General features: G+C 41.9%; 1 protein-coding gene across 1 annotated transcript in view; it reads left to right on the top strand.

The window, feature by feature from the left end:
* The window catches only part of LOC141074211 (uncharacterized), a 166,605-nt gene that overhangs the window by 1,238 nt on the left and 141,301 nt on the right, over window positions 1-24,066 (top strand). The window contains exons 4-10 of the mRNA XM_073561779.1: window positions 79-202; window positions 286-383; window positions 7,065-7,214; window positions 7,344-7,523; window positions 7,607-7,730; window positions 7,814-7,911; window positions 8,939-9,029. Coding sequence (XP_073417880.1) covers window positions 79-202; window positions 286-383; window positions 7,065-7,214; window positions 7,344-7,523; window positions 7,607-7,730; window positions 7,814-7,911; window positions 8,939-9,029 — 865 coding nt within the window. The remainder of the gene's footprint in view (window positions 1-78; window positions 203-285; window positions 384-7,064; window positions 7,215-7,343; window positions 7,524-7,606; window positions 7,731-7,813; window positions 7,912-8,938; window positions 9,030-24,066) is intronic.

Here is a 24,066-nt window from a genome sequence, read left to right as displayed (position 1 = left end):
ACACTGCTGGGAATGCTGGGACATTATACAGTAACACTATGGATGGATCGGGGATGACGGTATCATTGTATGTGTCAGGTTCCTATAAGGTGTCAGGATGTCACCGTCTATTTCTCCATGGAGGAGTGGGAGTATTTAGAAGGACACAAAGATCTGTACAAGGACGTCATGATGGAGGTTCCCCAGCCCCTCACATCACCAGGTAATAGACAGGACTAAATACACACGGCCTATAATTATCTGTATGTAAAGAATGAATTCAGTCCCTGTATATGTTTCCTCCAGTTCTATCCAGTGAGAGCACAACACCAGAGAGATGTCCCCGTCCTCTTCTTCAACAGGACTGTAAACAAGAAGATCCCAATGTTCCTCAGGATCATCAGGTAAATGGAGAGAAGGTGTCATGAGTAGTGTTGAGCTTTCCGATACCGCAAGTATCGGGTATCGGTCGATATTTGCCGTATCGGAATTCCGATACCGAGTACCGATACTTTTTTCGTATCGGATACCGGAATCGGAAGTCCAAAATGCAATGAGCCACTTTTGTGGCTCTGATTGGCTGCCGAAATGACGTCATCATGATGCGCTGTCTGTGCGCATCATGATGCGCCGTCAGTTCGGGCCTTCGGGGGGTCTGTGCCGACTGTCCGGGGGTCTATGCCGGCCTGCCGGTGGTCTGTGCAGGCCTGCCGGTGGTCTGTGCAGGCTCCGGTGGTCTGTGCCGGCCTGCCGGGGGGCTGTGCCGGCCTGCCGGTGGGCTGCGCAGGCTCCGGGGGTCTGTGCCGGCCTGCCGGGGGAGCTGTGCCGGCCTCCCGGTGGGCTGTGCAGGCTCCGGGGGTCTGTGCAGGCATCGTCCGATGGGACTACAAGTCCCATCGGGCGATGCCTGCTACCATGACAGTGATTGACACATTAGCCAATGATGGGACAGTAGTAGTCCCATCATCCGGCTAATGTGTTGAATGTAAAAAAAAATAAAAAAAAATTACATGCTACATACATGCTACATACATAATACATATATACTACATGCATGCAACATGCATACTACTTATATACTATATATACTACATGTGACATACATACTACATGCTACATACATGCTACATACATGCTACATACTACATACATAATACATATATACTACATGCATGCAACATACATACAACATATATACTACATGCATACTACATATATACTATATATACTACATGCATACTACATATATACTATATATACTACATGCATACTACATATATACTATATATACTACATGTAACATACATACTACATATATACTACATGCATGCAACATACATACTACATACATGCTACATACATACTACATACATAATACATATATACTACATGCATGCAACATGCATACTACATATATACTACATGTAACATACATACTACATATATACTACATGCTACATACATGCTACATACTACATACATAATACATATATACTACATGCATGCAACATACATACAACATATATACTACATGCATGCAACATATATACTATATATACTACATGCATACTACATATATACTATATATACACTACATGTAACATACATACTACATATATACTACATGCTACATACATGCTACATACATACTACATACATGCTACATACATACTACATACATATATACTACATGCATGCAACATGCATACAACATACATACTATATATACCACATGTAACATACATACTACATGCTACATACATGCAACATACACACTACATGCTACATACATGCAACATACACACTACATACATGCTACATACATACACACTACATGCTACATACATGCAACATACATACATGCTACATACTACATACATGCTACATACCACATGCATGCAACATGCATACTACATATATACTGCATATATACTACATGCATGCAACATACATATACTACATACAATACATACATATAGACATACAGTACATATAACATAGAGTACATACTTACCGTCACTTGTCACTTTGATCCCCGAAACCATTGTCGTCTGAGGAATAAATATCAAAATAAAAAAACACCAATATACTTACCCCGATGCGCAGAAGTCCACGAGGGTCCCACGTCCATCTTGCGTGGAGAACAGCAGCATCAGCTGATGCTACCGTTCTCTACCAGCTCCAGGAATACAATGACGGAAGGTAGGTATTCTTCCGCACTGTATTCCTCCACCACTTTAAAAAAAAAAAAAAGTCCCTAGTCTCACTTTATGCCATTGCTGCGTGGGAAATTCCCACGCAGCAATGGCATAAAGTGAGACTAGGGACTTTTTTTTTTACAGTGGTGGAGGAATACAGTGCGGAAGGATACCTACCTTTCGTCATTGTATTCCTGGAGCTGGTAGAGAACGGTAGCATCAGCTGATGCTGCTGTTCTCCACGCAAGATGGACGTGGGACCCTCGTGGACTTCTGCGGATCGGGGTAAGTATATTGGTGTTTTTTTATTTTGATATTTATTCCTCAGACGACAATGGTTTCGGGGATCAAAGTGACAAGTGACGGTAAGTATGTACTCTATGTTATATGTACTGTATGTCTATATGTATGTATTGTATGTAGTATATATGTATGTTGCATGCATGTAGTATATATGCAGTATATATGTAGTATGCATGTTGCATGCATGTGGTATGTAGCATGTATGTAGTATGTAGCATGTATGTTGCATGTAGTATATATGTAGTATGTATGTTACATGTAGTATATATAGTATATATGTAGTATGCATGTAGTATATATGTTGTATGTATGTTGCATGCATGTAGTATATATGTATTATGTATGTAGTATGTAGCATGTATGTAGTATGTATGTAGCATGTAGTATATATGTAGTATGTATGTTACATGTAGTATATATAGTATATATGTAGTATGTATGTTACATGTAGTATATTTGTGGTATATATGTAGTATGCATGTTGCATGCATGTAGTATGTATGTTGCATGCATGTAGTATATATGTATTATGTATGTAGTATGCATGTTGCATGTAGTATGTATGTTACATGTATGTAGCATGTTATTTTTATTTTTTTTTTTTACATTCAACACATTAGCCAGATGATGGGACTACTACTGTCCCATCATTGGCTAATGTGTCAATCACTGTCATGGTAGCAGGAATCGTCCGATGGGACTTGTAGTCCCATCGGACGATGCCTGCACAGACCCCCGGAGCCTGCACAGCCCACCGGCAGGCCGGCACAGCCCCCCCGGCAGGCCGGCACAGACCACCAGAGCCGGCACAGCCCACCGGCAGGCCGGCACAGCCCCCCGGCAGGCCGGCACAGACCACCGGAGCCTGCACAGCCCACCGGCAGGCCGGCACCGCCCCCCCGGCAGGCCTGCACAGACCACCGGAGCCTGCACAGCCCACCGGCAGGCCGGCACAGCCCCCCGGCAGGCCTGCACAGACCACCGGAGCCTTCACAGACCACCGGCAGGCCTGCACAGACCACCGGAGCCTGCACAGACCCCCCGGCAGGCCGGCACAGCCCCCCAAAAGGCCCGTACAGACCCCAGAGAGGCTGTACAAGGCAAAAATAGGGTTTTTCTTATTCCGATACCGGAAGTCCCATAGACTTGAATGGGACTTCCGGTATCGGAATCGGCGATACCGATACTTTTTTTTAAGATCGGCCGATCCATTCCGATCCGATATTTTCAAGTATCGGCTGGTATCGCTCAACTCTAGTCATGAGATCTCCCCTATGTTATGTAGAAGCTGTGAAGGTCTTGTGCTCAGTCTTGTTTTATTCACCAGAAATAATACACTGAATGGACACTTAAATAAAGACACTTTCAGTCTCCCATCTGAAACTTAGTAGACATAAATCTGAGTGATTAGACTTCAGAATGGAAAGATTGAGTAATCTGCATTATGTTAAACGGCTTCTTTCTGCAACTCTCAATCTGCAACTGAACCCTAACAGCACCCAAGGGTCTATTTGTAAATTAAATCTCTCTATTTCTTCAAGATTTTTCTGTACACCTAATATCCTGCCTCAAGTGCTAACCATCAGCAGTAGATGCTGCCAAAACCTCAGATTACAGAGCTCCACATAGGAAATGTGCCCTGGAATTACAGTCTGAGATATATATATATATTTATATATAAACAACGACAAAGCAAGGTCCAGCAATAACATGAGCAATCCAGGATGCTGTTAAAAAATATTTATTTCTTTTTATTGTCCAGGCAGACAAGGGGGGCGCTATTGTGGCTCTCAATGCTGGTTTATACAAGTAAATGAACTTGCTGGATCTAGAAAATAGTAGCACTTATATTGAATTGCCATCTAATCCAACTAATTCATAGAATCGTAGAGTTGGAAGGGACCTCCTGGGCCATCTGGTCCAACCCCCTGCTCAAAGCAGGATTCGCTAAATCATCCCAGTCAGATGTCTGTCCAGCCTCTGAAGACTTCCATTGAAGGAGAACTCACCACTTCTTGTGGCAGCTTGTTCAATTCATTTAATTCTGAATTATTACATCTATTACAGTTGGGAATTAGTATGGGTGCTATTTCAGACAGAATCAAAAAATTTATTTTTTGTGAAACACCGATTGTCCCAATATACCACTCACTCCCCAAAGTCCATAAAGGGGTTTTTCCTCCCCCTCTCAGACCTATTGTGTCTGGGATCGGGTCATTTAGTGAGAAACTAGGGGAGTGGGTGGATTTTTATCTTCAACCTTTAGTGCCATTAACACCAAGTCATCTTAAAGATTCTAAAAGTATAATACATATTATGAAAAAATTTCACTGGCAATCAGATTATGTGTGGTTATCTTGCGATGTGGTGGGGTTATATCCTTCTATCCCCCATCACGTCGCGATATGATATATCACATATTACTTGTCTAGATATAGTAATTATGATGTTTCCATTCAGAGGTTTATTGTTTCCTCAATTCAATTTCTTTTAAGCCACAACTATTTTATGTTTGATGAGAGATATTTCCTCCAGACACAGGGTGTGAGCATGGGCGCTAAGTTCTCACCTTCCCTAGCTAACCTGGTTATGTCTGTGTGGGAAGAAAACTATATCTTTAATATTGATAACCCATACAAGGATAATATTGTTTGGCTGGGGAGATTTATTGATGATCTGATATTTGTCTGGAGGGGTAGTCTCTCGTCTGCAAAAAGTTTTTTTTCTTATTTGGATTTGAATGACTTCAATCTAAAATTTACTAGTAATAGTCATGAGGTATCAATTAACTTCTTGGATTTGAAACTGACCGCAGATCTGGACAATGATGGGGTTCTGATATCTCCCTATAAAAAATCCATTGCATGCAATAGTATTTTAATGGCTTCCTCTAATCACCCCAAACATGTCATCCAGAATATTCCTGTGGGGGAGCTTATGAGATTAAAAAGGAATACTACATCTAGTGACAAATTGGAGGAAGGAATTGAAATGACCTGTAACAATTTAAAAAAAAGGGGGTATCCCAATTGGTCCTTGGAGAGAGCCAAGAAAATGGTAGCAGGTATGGATAGGGTTAAGCTGTTGGAATCTACTGAGAAAAAAAGACAGTTTGACTCTAAAAAGTCTAAGGTGGTTTTCAGTACTAATTATAGTCCTCAGTTTAATTCTATCGTTAAAATCATCAGAAAATATCTTCCCTTGTTATCTCAGAATGATATTTTGAAAAATATTGTGGAAAATAATGATATTGCCTTTGTGGCAAGAAGAGCCCCGACTTTAGCTACATTATTATCACCCAGCATGTTCAAAGATCCGGACAAAATTTCCCCTAGTAATTGGTTAAAAACAACAGGATTTTTTAAATGCGGTGCCAATATCTGTAAGTGCTGCGGTTTTGCTAATAAATCCAAAATATTTACATCTATCTCCAATAAAAAACAGTTTAATGTTTGTTCTTTTATAAACTGTAATACGGAGAATGTAGTGTATCTAATTAATTGCAATATATGTCATATGCAATATGTAGGTTGTACGATGAATCCCCTTAAAACTAGAATCCGCAAACACCTGTCAGACGCTACTAATTTGCCTATGGTTGGTGCATCAGTAGTATCCCGACACTTTTCAAAAAAACATAATGGGGATTTACGCGGTTTCTCTTGTATGGGCATAGAGCATGTAAAAAAACCATTGAGAGGGGGAGATTTCCATAAAAGAGTGCTTGCAAGAGAGAGTAGGTGGATATTTGAGTTGGGGACTCGTATGCCACAGGGTTTTAATAACCGCCTGGATATCATTATGCACTATTGATATATTTGCACTATATAATACTGGTTAATATTATTGTTCTATGTTTTTGTACCACTCAAACTTTATGGTCAGGTTATTGGATATTCCGAATGTATTTTTCTCCAATATATTGAGTCCTTTCTCTATAATCTTCATACATGTTGTATATTGATCAATATGTGGATAGTTTATATGTTTGATCTGCTTTTATAGTTCATGTTTTTTAGTCTCTCACATATGTTTATAATTACCCTGATGGGGGTGGGATGTATATAAGGTTCCATGTTTGGAAAGCAGATTAGATTCTGGACCGTGAAGAAGGCGGGTTTTACCGCTGAAACGCGTAGTCCTATCTACATTACTTTCCTGCGTTATTGCTGTTTTGAACTGCTTGGACCATTATACCTTATTTTAATGGATTTATGAATAAAAAGAAAGAAATATTTTTTAACAGCATCCTGGATTGCTCACGTTATTGCTGGACCTTGCTTTGTCGTTGTTTACATTTGTATGGATGGACTCCTACATCCTGATCTGGGCACAACGGAGTTAACCAGGTCAGCTGAGGTTCCAGGTGGTTCACAGGAGTGAGCTGGTCTACATCGTTGGATATATATATATATATATATATATATATATATAGTACAATTTACTACAATTGGACTGTGTGTTATACCGGGGGCAGGACGGGGCCATGACTGGATGTAGTGATCATGTGGAGCCGGTAACAGCTCCGGAGATTTCTTACATGGGATCTTTATGATGTTACATCGTCATCTTCTCCCCATTCAGGTCCTTACAATATTGGATCCTCTCAGTGGAGATCTTCTGTATAAGAGAATTCTCCTGAGTGACCCTACAAGGATGGATAGGGACAGGGACAAGATGGCGGAGAGGATATTACACCTCACCCTAGAGATCCTCTTCCGGCTTACTGGAGAGGTGAGAGATTCTGATGACGTCACATTACATCATTCTTATCTATGGGAATAACAGATGGACAGAACTGGAGAGGTGAGGACTGTGGAAATGTCTGTAGTGAGATTTATTAATGTGTCTCTCCATAACCAGGATTACACAGTAATGAGGAAGACCTCTAGTGAGCGCTGTCAGGCCCCTGTGTCTGAGGGATGGGGAAGACCCCTGAGCCCAATCATGGGGCCTCCACCTCACCCCCTGATACATGAGGACATCAATGACCAGAATATCCTAGAACTCACCTACAAGATGATTGAGCTGCTGACTGGAGAGGTGACACTGCTGGGAATGCTGGGACATTATACAGTAACGCTATGGAGGGATCGGGGGGATGACGGTATCATTGTATGTGTCAGGTTCCTATAAGGTGTCAGGATGTCACCGTCTATTTCTCCATGGAGGAGTGGGAGTATTTAGAAGGACACAAAGATTTGTACAAGGACGTCATGATGGAGGATCCCCAGCCCCTCACATCACCAGGTAATAGACAGGACTAAATACACACAGCCTATAATTATCTGTATGTAAAGAATGAAATTAGTCCCTGTATGTGTTTCCTCCAGATCTATCCAGTGAGAGGACAACACCAGAGAGATGTCCCCGTCCTCTTCTTCCACAGGACTGTGAACAAGAAGATCCCGATGTTCTTCAGGATCATCAGGTAGATGGAGAGAAGGTGTCATGAGATCTGTCCTATGCTGTGTAGAAGCTGTGAGGGTCTTGTGCTCAGTCTGGTTTTATCCACCAGTATTGTACACTGAATGACCAATTTTTTAGAGACAATGATTCTTTCATAACTAAAATTTCTGTATATGGTAATTAGACCAATGACACCAGAGTTCAGCAAAAACTGAAGTGATAATTTTTCAGTGTGAATTCACATTAGACTGAAAACAAGAGTGATCTGAGCATCTTTGAAATGAGGCACAGTCATTGGTGCTCGGGTCAGGACCAATATTTCAGAAACTGCCATCCTTGTGAGATTTATACTGTAATGTATCAAGACTATACAGAGAATGTTACAATTGATAATAAACTTCCATTGAAAGGGGATCATGTGGATATTAAAATCTCATCAAAAAGATATCAAGAACCGTTCTTAGGAACAATTGGTGCACAACTAATGCAAACTGCAACTGAACCCATAAAATAATAGGAAATTCAAGTGAACTGATCATTTCAGTCTGGTAAAGATGGAGAGCTTACCTAAGCATTGTGGACGACCAAGTTCATCACTTCATGGCAGTCGTTTACCCAGTGGTAGAAGGACAACGCCCCATGCCACAAAGTTTTCTAAAAAGTATCCTGGCTTCATTGGCCAACATTTCTACACCAAGTGTAGTCAACAACCACAAATTGCTGAGCTTCTGATGGCCATGGAGGTTCAGTGCTCTACTAGATGGATGTCTCTAATAATATGGCACTTCAGTGTATGTTTCATACTTGGTGAAGATGTCAGGATAAAGCTGACCGTAGAAATGAGATGTTGTCTGGATCTTCTCCAAGTTTCTGGTTATAGAGGCTGTTGGTTAGAATTAGGAGCCAACAGTTTGGATTTATACAGTCCAGCAGCTACTTGATAACTGCTGCTGTCATGTTATTTGTGGCCGTCTTGTTAATTTATAATCTTTTCTATTCTTTCTCGCACCTTTTCCATCTGTCTGTGACTTTTCCAATTTTTCTTTCAGGGTAAAGATCTGCCCCATTTTCATACTACAGAGACATATATGAGGGGTGATGAGTGGTGTAAAGAGGAGATTCCTACAGATATCCGCACAGGTGAGTTCTGATTACATTCTGAATACTGATACAATTATGTGATTAATTTTTGGGTGCATTACTCAGCATTTTCATACTTTTTTATATATTTACTGTATGGTATGAAATGATGCGTTTCAGAATAAATAAAGAGAGTTAATCTCCGTACATTGTGTTCTGGATGTAGAGAAATACGATTGTTGCGTCCAATCACTGGTCACAGCAGCGATTCATTGGCCCCCGCTGAGGTCAGTAAGAGGCTGAAGTGCACCCAGTTCTAAGGTGAGTATGTCTTATTATTTTATCATACGGCGGACCATAGTTTTTCCAATCCATGAAATATAATATAGATTTTTTTTAATATTTATATATAACCGTCTGCAAACAAGATAAGAATCAGTAACATACATAGCATATAAAAATAAAGAAGGACATTACAATATCCATAAAGTGTAGCTTGAAAGACTCAAAGGAAGACGGGGTTATTCAGAATAACAGTCAATCCCAACCCCAACTCCCCCCTTCCCCCCCAGGCACATCTGAAACCCTGCAGGTTTAATCAGGTAAGCCTAATAGGTGTGTTACCAGATATAAGCTCTCTCATATACCAATTGGTGAATTGAAAGCAACCATGTTATGCTTGACGCGCTGATAGTGGCTGCAGATCAATAAAGGAGGACCATGTGAGGAAAAAACGTTCCGTATGACTTCCTTTATGAAGTATGGACTCAATCCAATCCATTTTAAACAAATAGGTTACCTTCGAAGAAATTAGGTTTAGTGAAGGGGTTGCGTCCTGTGCCCACAAATGCAGAATACTCTTGCGGGTAGCCGCCACCCAAATAGTTAAAATACGTCGTTGCTAAGCGGAGAGTCCGAGTAGTTGATCCCGTGGGAGAATATTAAATAACGCCCATTCCGGAGATAATGTAAAGCGAATGTTGAAGGTGTTCGTGAGCTGGCGAAGAAGCATATCCCAAACCTCCTGTATCTTCGGACAATCCCAGAGACAATGAAAGATGTCAGCTGGAGTGTAACACTTGGGATAAGAGGGAGTAGCCGATAGAGACATCCTAGATTTGACCTCCAGGGAGATGTAAGCCCTATGGAAAATCATGAGGGCCATAGCTGAGTAGCTGTCAATAAAGAGTTTAAACGTAGAGTGGCTTTCAAAAGATCAGTCAGTCAATAATTAGATAGTTGTGATAATACCCATCTGCCTGGTGAAGAATCTGACCATGAAATAGAAGGTTTGATTGATTTATAGATAAGACTTAGCGATAAAACTTAGCGAATAAACGCCTGCACGAGCGCCAAGGGAGATGAGATGGAGAGGACAGGTTCTGACACTGTCTGGTATGCCTTGGAAGACTGAGACAACGTAGTGCTAAATCTGAGTAGTAATAAAAATATTACCCACTAAGATTGAATATTTGGAGAAAATACCCTCCAGAGAAAGAGGACATTGAGCAGTTGTCAGAAGATCACAGACCAGTCTGCACCCTCTCTCACCCAGCACTCGGTAAATTGGGGGTGGTCTGCCTTCTAAAAAGAAAGGGTTACCTTGAAAGGGAAGGAAAATTGAGGTATAAGGGTCTAGTCCGCTGATCCTTCTAGCATGACGCCATGCCAATACCACAGACCATAGCAGAGGATTATCCCTGATAGCAGTGGGAACTCTATTTTGTTGTAAATGGAGTAAGGCAGGAAGACTGATCGGTCCAGACATTGCTTCATCTAATGGGGTGTTGGTAAATTTAGTATGGGCCCAAATCCAATCGAGAGAATGTCTGAAAATGGCTGCAACACTATACAATCTTAAATTTGGAAAATTGAGGCCCCCCAAAGATTTAGCCTGTTGCAATTTAAAACTACTGATCCTAGATCTCCCCCTCGAGCCCCATATAAATTGTCGAAAAATCTTAGCTAGGAACTGATCGTCAGCTTTAGATAATAGAATAGGTAACGTTTGTAAAGGGAAGAGTATTTTAGGAAAGGAAACCATTTTAATAAGGTGAGCTTTACCCGCGAAAGATAATTTAAAAGACGTCCAAGATTGTATTTCCCGAGTAATGGCAGATATTAAGGGTCGGATATTAAGTTGGTAAATAGTATGTGGGTTGGAGGGTAGAAGAATACCAAGATATTGTAAAGAACCATGCCCCCACTGAAATGGAAAAGGGAAGGGCAACTTTTGTCGAGCATCCCTGAAGACCGCTAAAGCCTTGGATTTGTTAAAATTTATGCAGAATCCCGAGATTTCTCAAAACTCTTGGAAAGCTTCATTATGAAAGGAATGGACTCCTTAGGATTGGCTATCATGAGTAGTATGTCGTCGGCGAATGCCAAGAGCTTGAGTGTAAGGTGGCCTATCCCAATTCCCTCAAAGGAAGGAATCATCTCCAGATATCTAAGTAGAGGGTCTAGGGCAATATTAAACAATAAGGGGGATAAAGGACATCCCTGCCTCATACCTCTGAAAATTGAGACAGGGGATGACTGAATACCATGGAGCCATATTGGGGACTGAGGAGTGGTGTAAATCGTCTGGATAAAGTTGAAGAAGGAAAATCCAAACAATCTGTATTTAAGAGTTCGGATGAGGTGGGACCAAGATACCCTGTCAAAAGCCTTATCGGCGTCAAGGCTAACCAAGATGTTTCATTTAGCTTCGGTTTGATGACTATGAATAACAGCGGCTAATGCCGTTCTAATATTGTAGGTAATGGATCGGCCATGGACAAAGCCTGTTTGGGACGTGGTGAGGATATTAGGAAGTATAGATTGTAATCTGTTGGCCATAATTTTGGTGAGCAATTTGAAATCTACATTTAAAAGGGAGATTGGGCGGTACGAGGCAGGGAGAAGGGGGTCTTTACCCGGCTTTGGTAGTAATGAAAGGCTCACTTCATTGAAGCGGTCAGGAAGGGAACTTGAATCTATAATATGATTAAAAAGAGAGGTAAGGTGGGTTATAAGTAATGGTCGCAATATTTTATAGAATTCTGCTGAGTAACTGTCCGGGCCAGGGGCTTTAAGCATTTTAAGAGACTGGATGACCAATCCAACTTCCCCTTGGAGAGATAGGTTTATTTAAAATTTCTATTTGAGAGATGGAAAGTTTTGGTGGATCAATCTTGTGAAGGAAATTATAGCCTTCTTCCTGAGAATCGTTGGGTGGGCCATAGAGATCTGCATAAAAATCTCTGAAAACCGCGCATACTTGAACTGGGTCACGGATAATGGAACCATTAGGATGTTTGATGTTGGTGATTTTAGTAGCCTTTTTGAAGGGTTTCGTTAGTGATGCCAAAAGGCGCCCAGGTTTATTGCCCCAACGAAAGAAGCGGTTACGTTGGTAGGCAAGTTGGTTATGCAGTTGTTCATGCAGTAAGGTGTCTAGATTATGTTTAGCAGTGATGCAAGCCTCCTTGGATGAGGAGGTATTGTGTAGCCAGAAATCTCTATAGTTTTGAGTGAGCTGGTCAAGAAAAGGCCGCAAGAAGGACAACAATTTCTTTTTCTGAGACACATATGAAATATGTCCTCTAAGCACTGTTTTAGCGGTAACCCAGAATAAACTGATGCCTTCTAAGTGTTCCAAGTTATCCTCCATGTATGTCTCCCACCAGCCAGCCAAACATTTTTTGAAATCGTCCGACGTATAAAGATATGAGGGAAAACGCCAACAAAAGGAGAGAGTTTTCCTTGTGGGAAGATATAGGGTAAGTAGGACAGGAGAGTGATCTGAAATAACCATTGGAAGAATCTCAACTGGAAATATAATAATTTTACTCCGGATCTCTTTACATTTATTTTACTCAAGCCTGAATTCAGGATAAGGATTAGAAGACTGAGATAACAGGGAGGCCCCTATGAAAATGGTTTAGGCCTATTGATTTAAGATGAGACACATGAAATAGTAGAGAATCTGCACAGATGAAGCTTGTAGCCCATGGGATTGTTTTGATTGATGTTTTGAGTAGATTCAGCCATTGTCTCCAGACTGAAACTGATTTCCTCATTCAACTTTTTTGCATCGAAGGTGAGAGGAAAATAAATCTAACTGAACCCGCACAATACATAGGACACACTCCAGGACCTTGCTTCAAGCTCTGTACCTGTATCAGAAGCGATTTGCAATGGTTGATGAAGATGAAGATGTTCTTAAAATAACTGAGGACAGACTGGTGGCTGCAGGAAGATCGGACAGAAAACGTAAACCACTTTGAAAAAAATCAGTCCACAATCAGTCAAATAACTGTACAGTAAAATAAGCTGGGTACTTCTGTTATAAAGTCCATAGTGATATGGTTCCTTGAGAAATCGGGAACAGACAAATGTAGTAACAACATGCAAAACACAAGCCACCATCACATGTTTCTCAACGCAAGCAATGACTAGCCAGGTCTTTCCCTGGGAAGGAACAACCACGGGAAGGGCAGTCTCCAATGAAGGAAACCACCTATGCCAAAACATGGTATCCATCCACAGACAGCTATTTCTTTTTTTTTTTTTTTTTTTTAAAACCATTCAGGTTAGTTATAAACAACTCAATATAAGCTCATCAACTTAAACGTCGTTGTTTCAACTCTCATCATCATGGTTCATATTTATTTTAGTATAACAAACCAAGGGTATACACAAAAGACATCCTGAACATCAATAAACATCACTAAAATTCACTGATATTTGATCAGGTGCTGCCATTTTTTAAATTTCCAGACAACCTCTGCATCAGAACCACCACCGCCTTCACTGTCTAATTTATAAATCAAGTATAATCTAGAAAGGATCAGCCCAACACACTTATTCACAGATACATGCTTCTCTTTGAAAATTCCTCACATCCCACAAACTCTGCATCACACAAGTCATAATTAACCATAGGATTCTATTTTTCACACGACCACATGCACCAATTCCAAACATCGCAACACGCCAGTCAATAAAACCCACACCTGCTAACTCCTTACACAACCCACCTATACACTTCCACACACTGCACGCGTAATCACAGGCCCACATAGTATGCCACACAGTCTCACATCCACCACATCCTTCCCTCGGGCACACATCAGTTCTGGTCAGACCTCGTCTCTTCTGAACCTGTCACACAGGCAAAATATTGTGCAAGGACATCCATACAATATCCCTTTGTCTATTTGTTCAACATCTTTATCAACGATTTAGATGAAGGAATTGAGGGTAAACTGATTAAATTTGCTGATGACACAAAGCTAGGAGGGATAGCTAATACTAGAGAAGAGAGAGAGAGGATTCAAAAAGATTTAAATAAACTGGAGAAGTGGGCAGCAACTAACAGAATGGTTTTTAACAGGGAGAAATGCAAAGTACTACATCTGGGCAATAAAAATGAAAAAAGCATATACAGAATGGGAGGAATAGGGCTAAGTGACAGCACATGTGAAAAAGACTTGAGTATACTAATAGATCACAGACTGAATATGAGTCAACAGTGTGATGCAGCAGCAAAAAAGGCAAATGCAATTCTAGGATGTATTAACAGAAGCATACAGTCTAGATCACGTGAAGTCATTATTTCCCTCTACTCCTCTTTGGTCAGACCTCATCTGGAATATTGTGTCCAGTTTTGGGCACCACATTTTAAAAAAGACATCAACAAACTGGAGCAAGTTCAGAAAAGAGCGACCAGAATGGTGACCGGTCTGCAAACCCTGTCTTATGAGGAAAGGTTGCAGGATTTGGGAATGTTTAGTTTGCAAAAGAGAAGACTGAGAGGAGACTTAATAGCTGTCTACAAATATCTAAAGGGCTGTCACATTGTAGAAGGATCAACTTTATTCTCATTTGCACAAGGAAAGACTAGAAGCAATGGGATGAAACTGAATGGGAGGAGACACAGATTAGATATTAGAAAAAACTTTTTGACAGTTAGAGTGATCAATGAGTGGAACAGGCTGCCACGAGAAGTGGTGAGTTCTCCTTCAATGGAAGTCTTCAAACAGAGGCTGGACAGACATCTGACTGGGATGATTTAGCGAATCCTGCTTTGAGCAGGGGGTTGGACCAGATGGCCCAGGAGGTCCCTTCCAACTCTACGATTCTATGAGATATCCCGTGCGTTTCCAATCTCTTCCATGCAACCGAAACTTAATTCCCTCTCAACCCCACAATATTACATTCCACATCATTCTTACGTATTATTTTCATCACATTCTTCGCCATTCTAAAATCATTCATCGGCACACTCAGCAAATCATGCTTCCTCACAAACTTCTCAATCACCTCATACCAGACCGGACACTTGAAAGCAACAGGCACTCTAGCATCCCTCTTTCTCCAACATAAGCCATATAACATCCAACCAGCAGAATAACTTGCCATATACGCTCCCTTATTTCCTTTATTCAGCAAAATAACAACAGTTTTGATATACTGAAGCCCCAGAAAAATCTCAATGTTTGTAAAGGCCATGCCACCATGGTGACACGCCTTGAAAAGACTCTCTCTCTCTTACGTTTCTCTATTTTACTGCTCCAGAAAAAAGTCAAAACTAACTTTTCCACTATTTTTATTTTCCTCCATGATGGTGGAAAAACTGTTGCAATAAAAAGCAAAATCGGAAGAATCACCGCTTTTATGACCAAAATCTTACCACTCAAGGTCAAGTCTCTCAGTCGCCAAAAATTTAACTTACGCTCTATGCGCAATCCACACTCCTCCCAGCTCTCCTTACCTTCCAAGTCCTTATTAAATAATACTCCCAGCACTTTGATAGCACCCTCCTCACACTTTACCCCTCCATTTTAACCCTGTCATCCCCAAAACATTTAAAACTACATTTATTCCAATTCACTCTAAAGCCAGATGCACCACAGAAAAACTCCAGAAGCAACTTAACCCTACTCATAGACGCAACACTTTCACTCACAGCCACAACATCATCCATATATCCAAGAACTTTCACATGCTTCCCACCACTCCCAGGTACCAACAAACCTCGCATCATTTTATCACGTCTCACCAAGCACAACAGGGGTTTAATCACACATACAAACAAGACAGGGGACATGGGACATCCCTGCCTTACACCAGACTTAATATTCACTTTCTCACTCAACCACACATTAACAAGAAACTCACTTGACACACAATCATACAAAGACATTATCCCATTCACAAATTTTTGAGGGAATCCCATTCTATCCAGAACTTTAAACAAAAACACATGCGAGACCCTATCAAACGCTTTCTCAAAATCAATCGACAGAACCATACACTTCCGTTTCCTTCCCATGCAGTCTCCAATCAAATCCCTTAATAACAATAAGTTATCACTCATACTTCTTCCAGGCACAGCGCACACTTGATCCTCATCCACAACACTACCAATCACCTCACGCATACGATTCGCCAACAATTTGCTATAGATTTTGTAATCTGCGTTCAGCAATGTTATAGGTCTCCAATTCTCTAAACACTTTCTCTCACCTTTCTTATGCACAAGCACAACCACCCCCTCTTTCATTGATTCACACAACTTACCACTCTCCCACATATACTTACATATCTCAGTCAAATCAGCTCCCAGAAAATCCCACGCCTTCACATAGAATTCTACCGGCAATCCGTCTTTACCTGGAGTCTTATTCTTTTTAGCACTCGTCATCACATTTTCTACTTCTTCCATAATTACGTCCTCATTCAAAATATCAAATTCTCCACTATCCAACTTGTTCTCTAACCCATTCAGCACTTCTGAAACAAGACCAGAATCAATCCATTTTTATCATATAACTTGCTATAGAACCTATTCACCTCCTTTATAACATTCTATTCTATTCACACAAGGGACAGTGATAAACACCATAGGGACAAGGAGAAAACACAGCACTTAGCTTCCAGACACCGCTGCCAAACTTCACACCGCAGATAGCACAGCAACATGACTCCAATCAGCAGAAGTGGCTGACACCAGAGAGCTGCTCCTGCAAACATGGATCATGACACCTAAGGCAATGCTAAGCCTTTTCCCCCCCTTGGTGCAGTCTTTACATTTGTGGAAGTCAGATGTATTTGTCTCTATCTAATAAATCGAACAGTGTTAGGTAGATAATGGCAAGGATATATATTACTTGGGTGGTTGGTCCATTTTTTTGCAATGTGAGGCGTGGATCCATGTTGGTCTCCCTTCAAGTTTCACTGAGTTAGGTGTTGTCGGGAGTACTTGGTACGACGCCTCATATCTGGTCTCGAGTGGCGATTTCCTGGTGAACTTTTTGACCAGGATGAAGTCCCCGGGCTGCAAGCTGTGGGCGAACTGAACTCATCTTGGTCAGAATCTGTAATCGAAGACAAAACTTTTGCACGTGTTACTGACAGTTCTTTGGGTAATGCAATAAATAATTTACTGACCCATCATGTCCTGCACTAAGCTGTTGAAGGAAATGACATCCCAACCTGGGTGGGCCACTGAAAAGGATTTCATAGGGTGTTAGTCTGAGCACCCCCCGGGGAGTGTTTCGGACAGAATATAGGGCAATTGGAAGAATATTCGGCCAGGGTAAGGACACTTACTGGTTAATTTGGAAAATTTTGTTTTTGAGGGTGTGTTAAGTCGCTCAACCCTACTGCTGTTTTGCGGGTGTGTGTAAGCCCAGTCCCACCCTGACCATGTCCCAAAGTACTTTTGTGATTTCTGCCATGAAGGCCGGACCTTGGTCACTCTCCACAACTTCAGAGATACCATATCTGCAAACCACTTCTGTCATAAGTCTTTTTGCCGTGGTCCTGGCTTTCATGTTGGCTACTAGGTAGGCCTCTGGCCATTCTGAAAACATGTCCACCACCACCAACGCATATTCATATCTTTCGGCCTTAGGCATTTGGATATAGTCGACCTGAATACTCTGAAAGGGGTATACGGGCTTTGCCAAATGTCTCTGGGGTGTTCTTGCTGTTCTCCATGTGTTGCAAGAAGCACAGACCAGACAGGACTTGATGTAGGCTTGTATTGGCATAGATATACCCATTTCCACATAGTACTTGTTGATAGTGTCATGCATCTGGTTCTTTCCTCTGTGGGCCGCCCTGTAGGCCCATGCTATAACTGGGGAGTATAGGCTTCAGGAAAGGCATAATTTGGTACCTAGCCGCCACAATCCATCTTGACTTTTTACTGCCTTCTTGCTGATCCATTGGTCTATTTACTCAGGCTCCATTTGGTCCTGATGTATCTTTAACTTGGTCACAGGAGGTAGCTGTGGTTCTTCATCTTCCCGCATATCCTTGTTTTCACTTCGTGTGACCAGATACATCCCTGTTTCCTCTTTCCCTGGGTCCCACAGGGCTGCCCATTTTGCCATCTGGTCCACCAAGTAGTTTCCTTTTGCTTCTGCAGAGCTCAATTTGCCATGAGCCTTGGTCTTAATGACTGCTACCACCTTCGGAAGAGTTTGAGCCTCCATTAGCTGGCGAATTGCTTTGGCAGCTTTGAGTTTGGCTTCCTTTACTGACATTGAAGGTGGCAAGGATCCGACTGAGATAAGTTCTTCTTGGGTCACTACAGCCCATCCGGTGTGAAATCAGTCAGTTTCATCAGCATACCAGGATCCATCTGTATACACCACTAGGTCGGCTCCTGGTACTAGTAAATATCTAGGGTAAATATTGAATCTCCGATAGCATGTGTTCCAGGCAGTCATGATTGAAGGGGCCCAAGTCATCTGGAAAAGGTCGATTGGAGGGTTGGGCATCTCTGGCCATGGGTGGTCGAGGTCCACTGGATCCCCCCTGGAAAGAGGAAGTAGGGTGGATGGATTGAGCACCGTACATCTCTTCAGTGTTACATTGCTAGTAAGGAGAAGAGAACATTGGAGTCTGAGGTATCGCTGAGTAGACAGGTGCTAAGGCTGTGTCTGGCAGAGGATGGCTTGTATGTCATGGGGAGCGTAGAGAACAGTTTGGTGTCCTAGAGTTATATCTGCTGTCTTATCCAATAGGATGTGAGCTGCATGAACGACTTTGAGACAGGACAGTGAGGCAAGGGCAACAGGGTACAGTTTCGCGGAATATTATCCAATATTACTCATTTTCCCTCCGTGCTTCTAGCATAAAACTCCAGCTGCATAGCTGTCAGTTTCACTGATAAAAAGTGTTAAAGGCAAATCATAGTTTGGTATACCAAGTGCTGGTGTTGACTTTATTGCTTCTTTCAGAGCGGCAATATTGCATTCGGAACTAGGAGTAAGTCTGAAGTAGGAACTGCTGACTGCACCTGACTTAAGATCCTCATACAACAGTGCCAGGAGTTGAGGCATTCGGGATCCACTAGCGGCAGTAGGTAACAAGCCCAAGAAAAGATTTAAGTTGCTTGAAGCCTCTTGGCATGGGAATTCCATATATAGCTTCCTTTCAGTGGTTAGATGTTTGAGTCCTTAGGAGATGCAATGTTCGAGAAAAATAATTTTGCTTTGGCACCACTGTACCTTGGCTAGTGAGACCTTGCAGTTTTGTGAGGAAAGGAACAAGAGAGCCAGACTGGACGACGTGCAGGATTCCTCATCTGGGACACACAGGAGTAGGTAATCAACATATTGCAGGAGATTGCCCTGAGAGTGTACATCCTTCCACGGTTGAAGGCAAACCTGGAGAGCTTGAGAGAACTGGTTAGGGGGGTTCTAGACCCCTTGAGGCATAACAGTCCATAGAGGAATGCTGAAAATGGCATTAGCTAGATTGATGACAGTAAATGTTGGTGCCGTAGATGGAATTTCTGATAGAAGGGTATGAAGGTTGTGGACCACTAGAGTTTCGAGGACCATAGTCTTGGTGTTGTGAGGTGGTGGTGATAGCGGTGGGGGTAGCCCAGGGAGCAGTTCCACATCTTCCTCATCATTACATTTATTGTCCATTGTTTGGGGGTGGGGGCCTGTCAGGTTGAGGCATCATTCCACTCAGTACTTGCGGGGATTGGGTTCTGGTATGAGGGACCCCCGGGGAGACTGGATGCCCCTCCTGGTTCACCCAGATTATATGGTGGTGGGGGTGGTGCGTGTCCCCTAGTGGACGGGACATCGGCTGGATACCCAGAACTCAGATTACCATCAGCAATGAGAACAAGCAGGTGGGGGCTGAGTACCCAGGGGACGTAAGGAAATAACTGTGACATTGAGAATATAGGTGCCAATGGTTCAGGTGGTGGAGTGTAATATTGACCATTAAGGGTAAGGACAGGGTAGGCCGCTGCAAGCACCGATGTGGTTTCAGCCAGGGCCTTCTCGGCAGGTGACTCGGGTGTCCCAAGATGGCCACCGATGGCAGCTGGTGGCTGGACAGGGTGTGGTTTGTGTGTCTCAAGATGGCCTCCGATGGAGGCTGAGGGCTGGACCTCTGGGCACACCGACTGTGTCACCAGAACTGGAGCAGTTGGGGGCCGGACAAGTAAATGCATTACATTACCCTTCCCATCTTTCCTCTCCTCCTACACCCAACTTTTCTTAGACAAATTTTTGCAGTATAATCTGCCATCATCATATTTCCCCCCTTACAGAACCGTAAAAGCTTTTCTATTATCTTGCTGCCTTTAGTCAAACAAAAAGAGACTGAGTGTTCTCGGGTCACCAGAGATCCCAACCCAGATCTGTGCACAGTGCAGAGGTTTAGAGAGGTGTCTGCCTGTCATCTTGCACACTCGTGGTTTGACCACACTGTGCCAACACACTCGGAACCACATAGAGAACCTGGGAGCACATAGAACCTACGCTCACCAGGCCACAGACTACCTCCCCTTTCCTCGCTTGCTGTCACAGGCGGGACGTAATCCCGGAAGAGAGAAAAAGAGCTTGCAAAATATCAGAATGGGAGAAAGGATCTCCAGAAGCATTTGTGATCGTAATGGGGGACTTTAACAAAGGAAAACTCAACCTGGATCTCCCCAAATTTACTCAACATATAAACTGCTTCACGAGAGAGAACAATACGCTTGATCACTGCTATACAGTCATAAAAGGGGCCTACAGGGCAGTGAGGAGAGCAGCAGTGGGCTTTTCAGATCATTGTCTAATTCATTTAATTCCAGCCTACAGGCAAAAGTTGAAAACATCCAAACCTACAGTTTATACAAAGAAGACATGGTCTGAGGAGGCAAAATTGCAACTACAAGCATGCTTTGAATGCACGGACTGGGAGGTATTCCAGGAAACATGCTCAGGTCTGGATGAATGGGTTGATGCAGTGTCCTCATATATCCGTTTTTGTGAAGACACGTTTATTCCATCCAAATCTGTCCACTTTCGGGGAAACAACAAGCCGTGGTTTACAAATAAAGTCAGGTTGATCCGTAAGAGAAAAGAGGAGGCTTATAAAGCAGGCAATATTACTGAATTCAAGAAACTTAGGAACTCGCTATCTAAAGAGATCAAGTTAGCCAAACACGAGTATGCAAAGATTCTGGAGGAAAGGTTCTCATCAAAAGATACTAGATCTGCATGGAGAGGATTAAGAGAGGTCACCAATTATAAAAGCCACCCCACTATAGTGAACCCCAGCAGAAGTCTGGCAGCAGAGTTAAATGAATTCTACTGCAGATTTGAGGCAAGCTCTACACACAGTGGCTATTCATCTCTAAGCTCCTCAGTCTGTTCATATAAAGATCATTCATTGTGCAACACCCAAGTAGTGATCTCCGAGGCAGAGGTGATACGCATCCTGAAGGGACTTAAGGTCAAAAAGGCACCTGGCCCTGATGGTGTATCTCCAATGTGTCTGAAAGTATGTGCTACCCAGCTTGCCCCTATACTGACAAATATATACAATGTGTCACTGAAAGAGTGCGTTGTACCTCAATGTTGGAAAAGTTCCACAATTATCCCTGTCCCCAAGAAAGTGGGATCCTCTGAGTTGAACGACTATAGACCAGTAGCACTCACATAGAATCATAGAATCGTAGAGTTGGAAGGGACCTCCTGGGCCATCTGGTCCAACCCCCTGCTCAAAGCAGGATTCGCTAAATCATCCCAGTTAGATGTCTGTCCAGCCTCTGTTTGAAGACTTCCATTGAAGGAGAACTCACCACTTCTCGTGGCAGCCTGTTCCACTCATTGATCACTCTGTCAAAAAGTTTTTTCTAATATCTAATCTGTGTCTCCTCCCATTCAGCTTCATCCCATTGCTTCTAGTCTTTCCTTGTGCAAATGAGAATAAAGTTGATCCTTCTACAATGTGACAGCCCTTTAGATATTTGTAGACAGCTATTAAGTCTCCTCTCAGTCTTCTCTTTTGCAAACTAAACATTCCCAAATCCTGCAACCTTTCCTCATAAGACAGGGTTTGCAGACCGGTCACCATTCTGGTCGCTCTTTTCTGAACTTGCTCCAGTTTGTTGATGTCTTTTTTAAAATGTGGTGCCCAAAATTGGACACAATATTCCAGATGAGGTCTGACCAAAGAGGAGTAGAGGGAAATAATTACTTCACGTGATCTAGACTGTATGCTTCTGTTAATACATCCTAGAATTGCATTTGCCTTTTTTGCTGCTGCATCACACTGTTGACTCATATTCAGTCTGTGATCTATTAGTATACCCAAGTCTTTTTCACATGTGCTGTCACTTAGCCCTATTCCTCCCATTCTATATATGCTTTTTTCATTTTTATTGCCCAGATGTAGTACTTTGCATTTCTCCCTGTTAAAAACCATTCTGTTAGTTGCTGCCCACTTCTCCAGTTTATTTAAATCTTTTTGAATCCTCTCTCTCTCTTCTCTAGTATTAGCTATCCCTCCTAGCTTTGTGTCATCAGCAAATTTAATCAGTTTACCCTCAATTCCTTCATCTAAATCGTTGATAAAGATGTTGAACAATACAGGGCCCAGGACAGAGCCCTGTGGTACCCCACTTGAGACATTCTTCCAACTGGATGTGCAGCCATTTACGACCACTCTTTGGGTCCGATCACTAAGCCAGTTATGAATCCACCTAACAGTTGCCTTGTCCATTCCATACTTAGTCATTTTTTCAATAAGGATTGTATGAGAGACTTTGTCAAATGCTTTGCTGAAGTCAAGATATACTATATCTACAGCATTTCCTTGATCCACCCAATCAGTGATACCATCATAGAAGGAAATTAAATTAGTCTGACATGACTTATTAGTTACAAACCCATGCTGACTCTGTTTAATCACTTCATTCTTATCCAGGTATTGACATACATGTTGTTTAATAATTTGTTCAAAGATCTTTCCTGGTATAGAAGTCAGACTCACCGGCCTATAGTTGCCTGGGTCCACCTTCTTCCCCTTTTTGAAGATAGGAACAACATTTGCTCTTCTCCAGTCTTCTGGCACTTCTCCTGTTCTCCAAGAATTTTCAAAGATTATGGAGAGGGGTTAAAAAATTTCTTCTGCTATCTCCTTCAGTACTCTGGGGTGTAATTCATCTGGACCTGGAGACTTGAATACATTTAGGTTAGCTAAGTGTTTCCTCACTATCTTTCTGTTTATAGATATCCTGGATTCTTCTATTCCCTTAATAGGACAGTGAATAACAGTTGATGTTACATTTCCTTTCTGAGAGAAAACAGATGCAAAATAGGAATTTAAAAGTTCAGCCTTCTCAACATCCTGTCTTACCATTTCATCATTTTCATCCTGTAAAAATCCTATAGCATCTTTGACTTTTCTTTTACTTTTGACATATCCCCAAAATCCTTTATTATTGCTTTTGACATCTCTTGCAAGCCTCAATTCATTTTCAGCTTTAGCTAATCTGATTTGTGCCTTGCAGGTTCTGCAGACAGCATTATATTCTTCTTTAGATATGCCTCCTTCTTTCCATTTTATAAACATTTTTTGCTTCCTTTTTAGCATGTGCTTAAGTTCTGTGTTCATCCATCCTGGTTTCCTTAAATGCTTCCTATTCTTCCCTCTTTTCGGAATTGTTAACAACTGTGCTTTGAGAATTTCATTTTTCAAGATTTCCCATCCTTCCTGGACATTTTTGTCTTTAAGGATATCCAGCCATTGGATCCCTCCAATTCTCTTTCTGAATCCCTTAAAATCTGCCTTTCTGAAA

Source organism: Dendrobates tinctorius, unplaced genomic scaffold (assembly GCF_039654945.1).
Source record: "Dendrobates tinctorius isolate UK_male_01 unplaced genomic scaffold, ASM3965494v1 ptg000014l, whole genome shotgun sequence".
NCBI lineage: Eukaryota > Metazoa > Chordata > Amphibia > Anura > Dendrobatidae > Dendrobates > Dendrobates tinctorius.
This window is presented reverse-complemented; position numbering and strand designations above follow the sequence as displayed.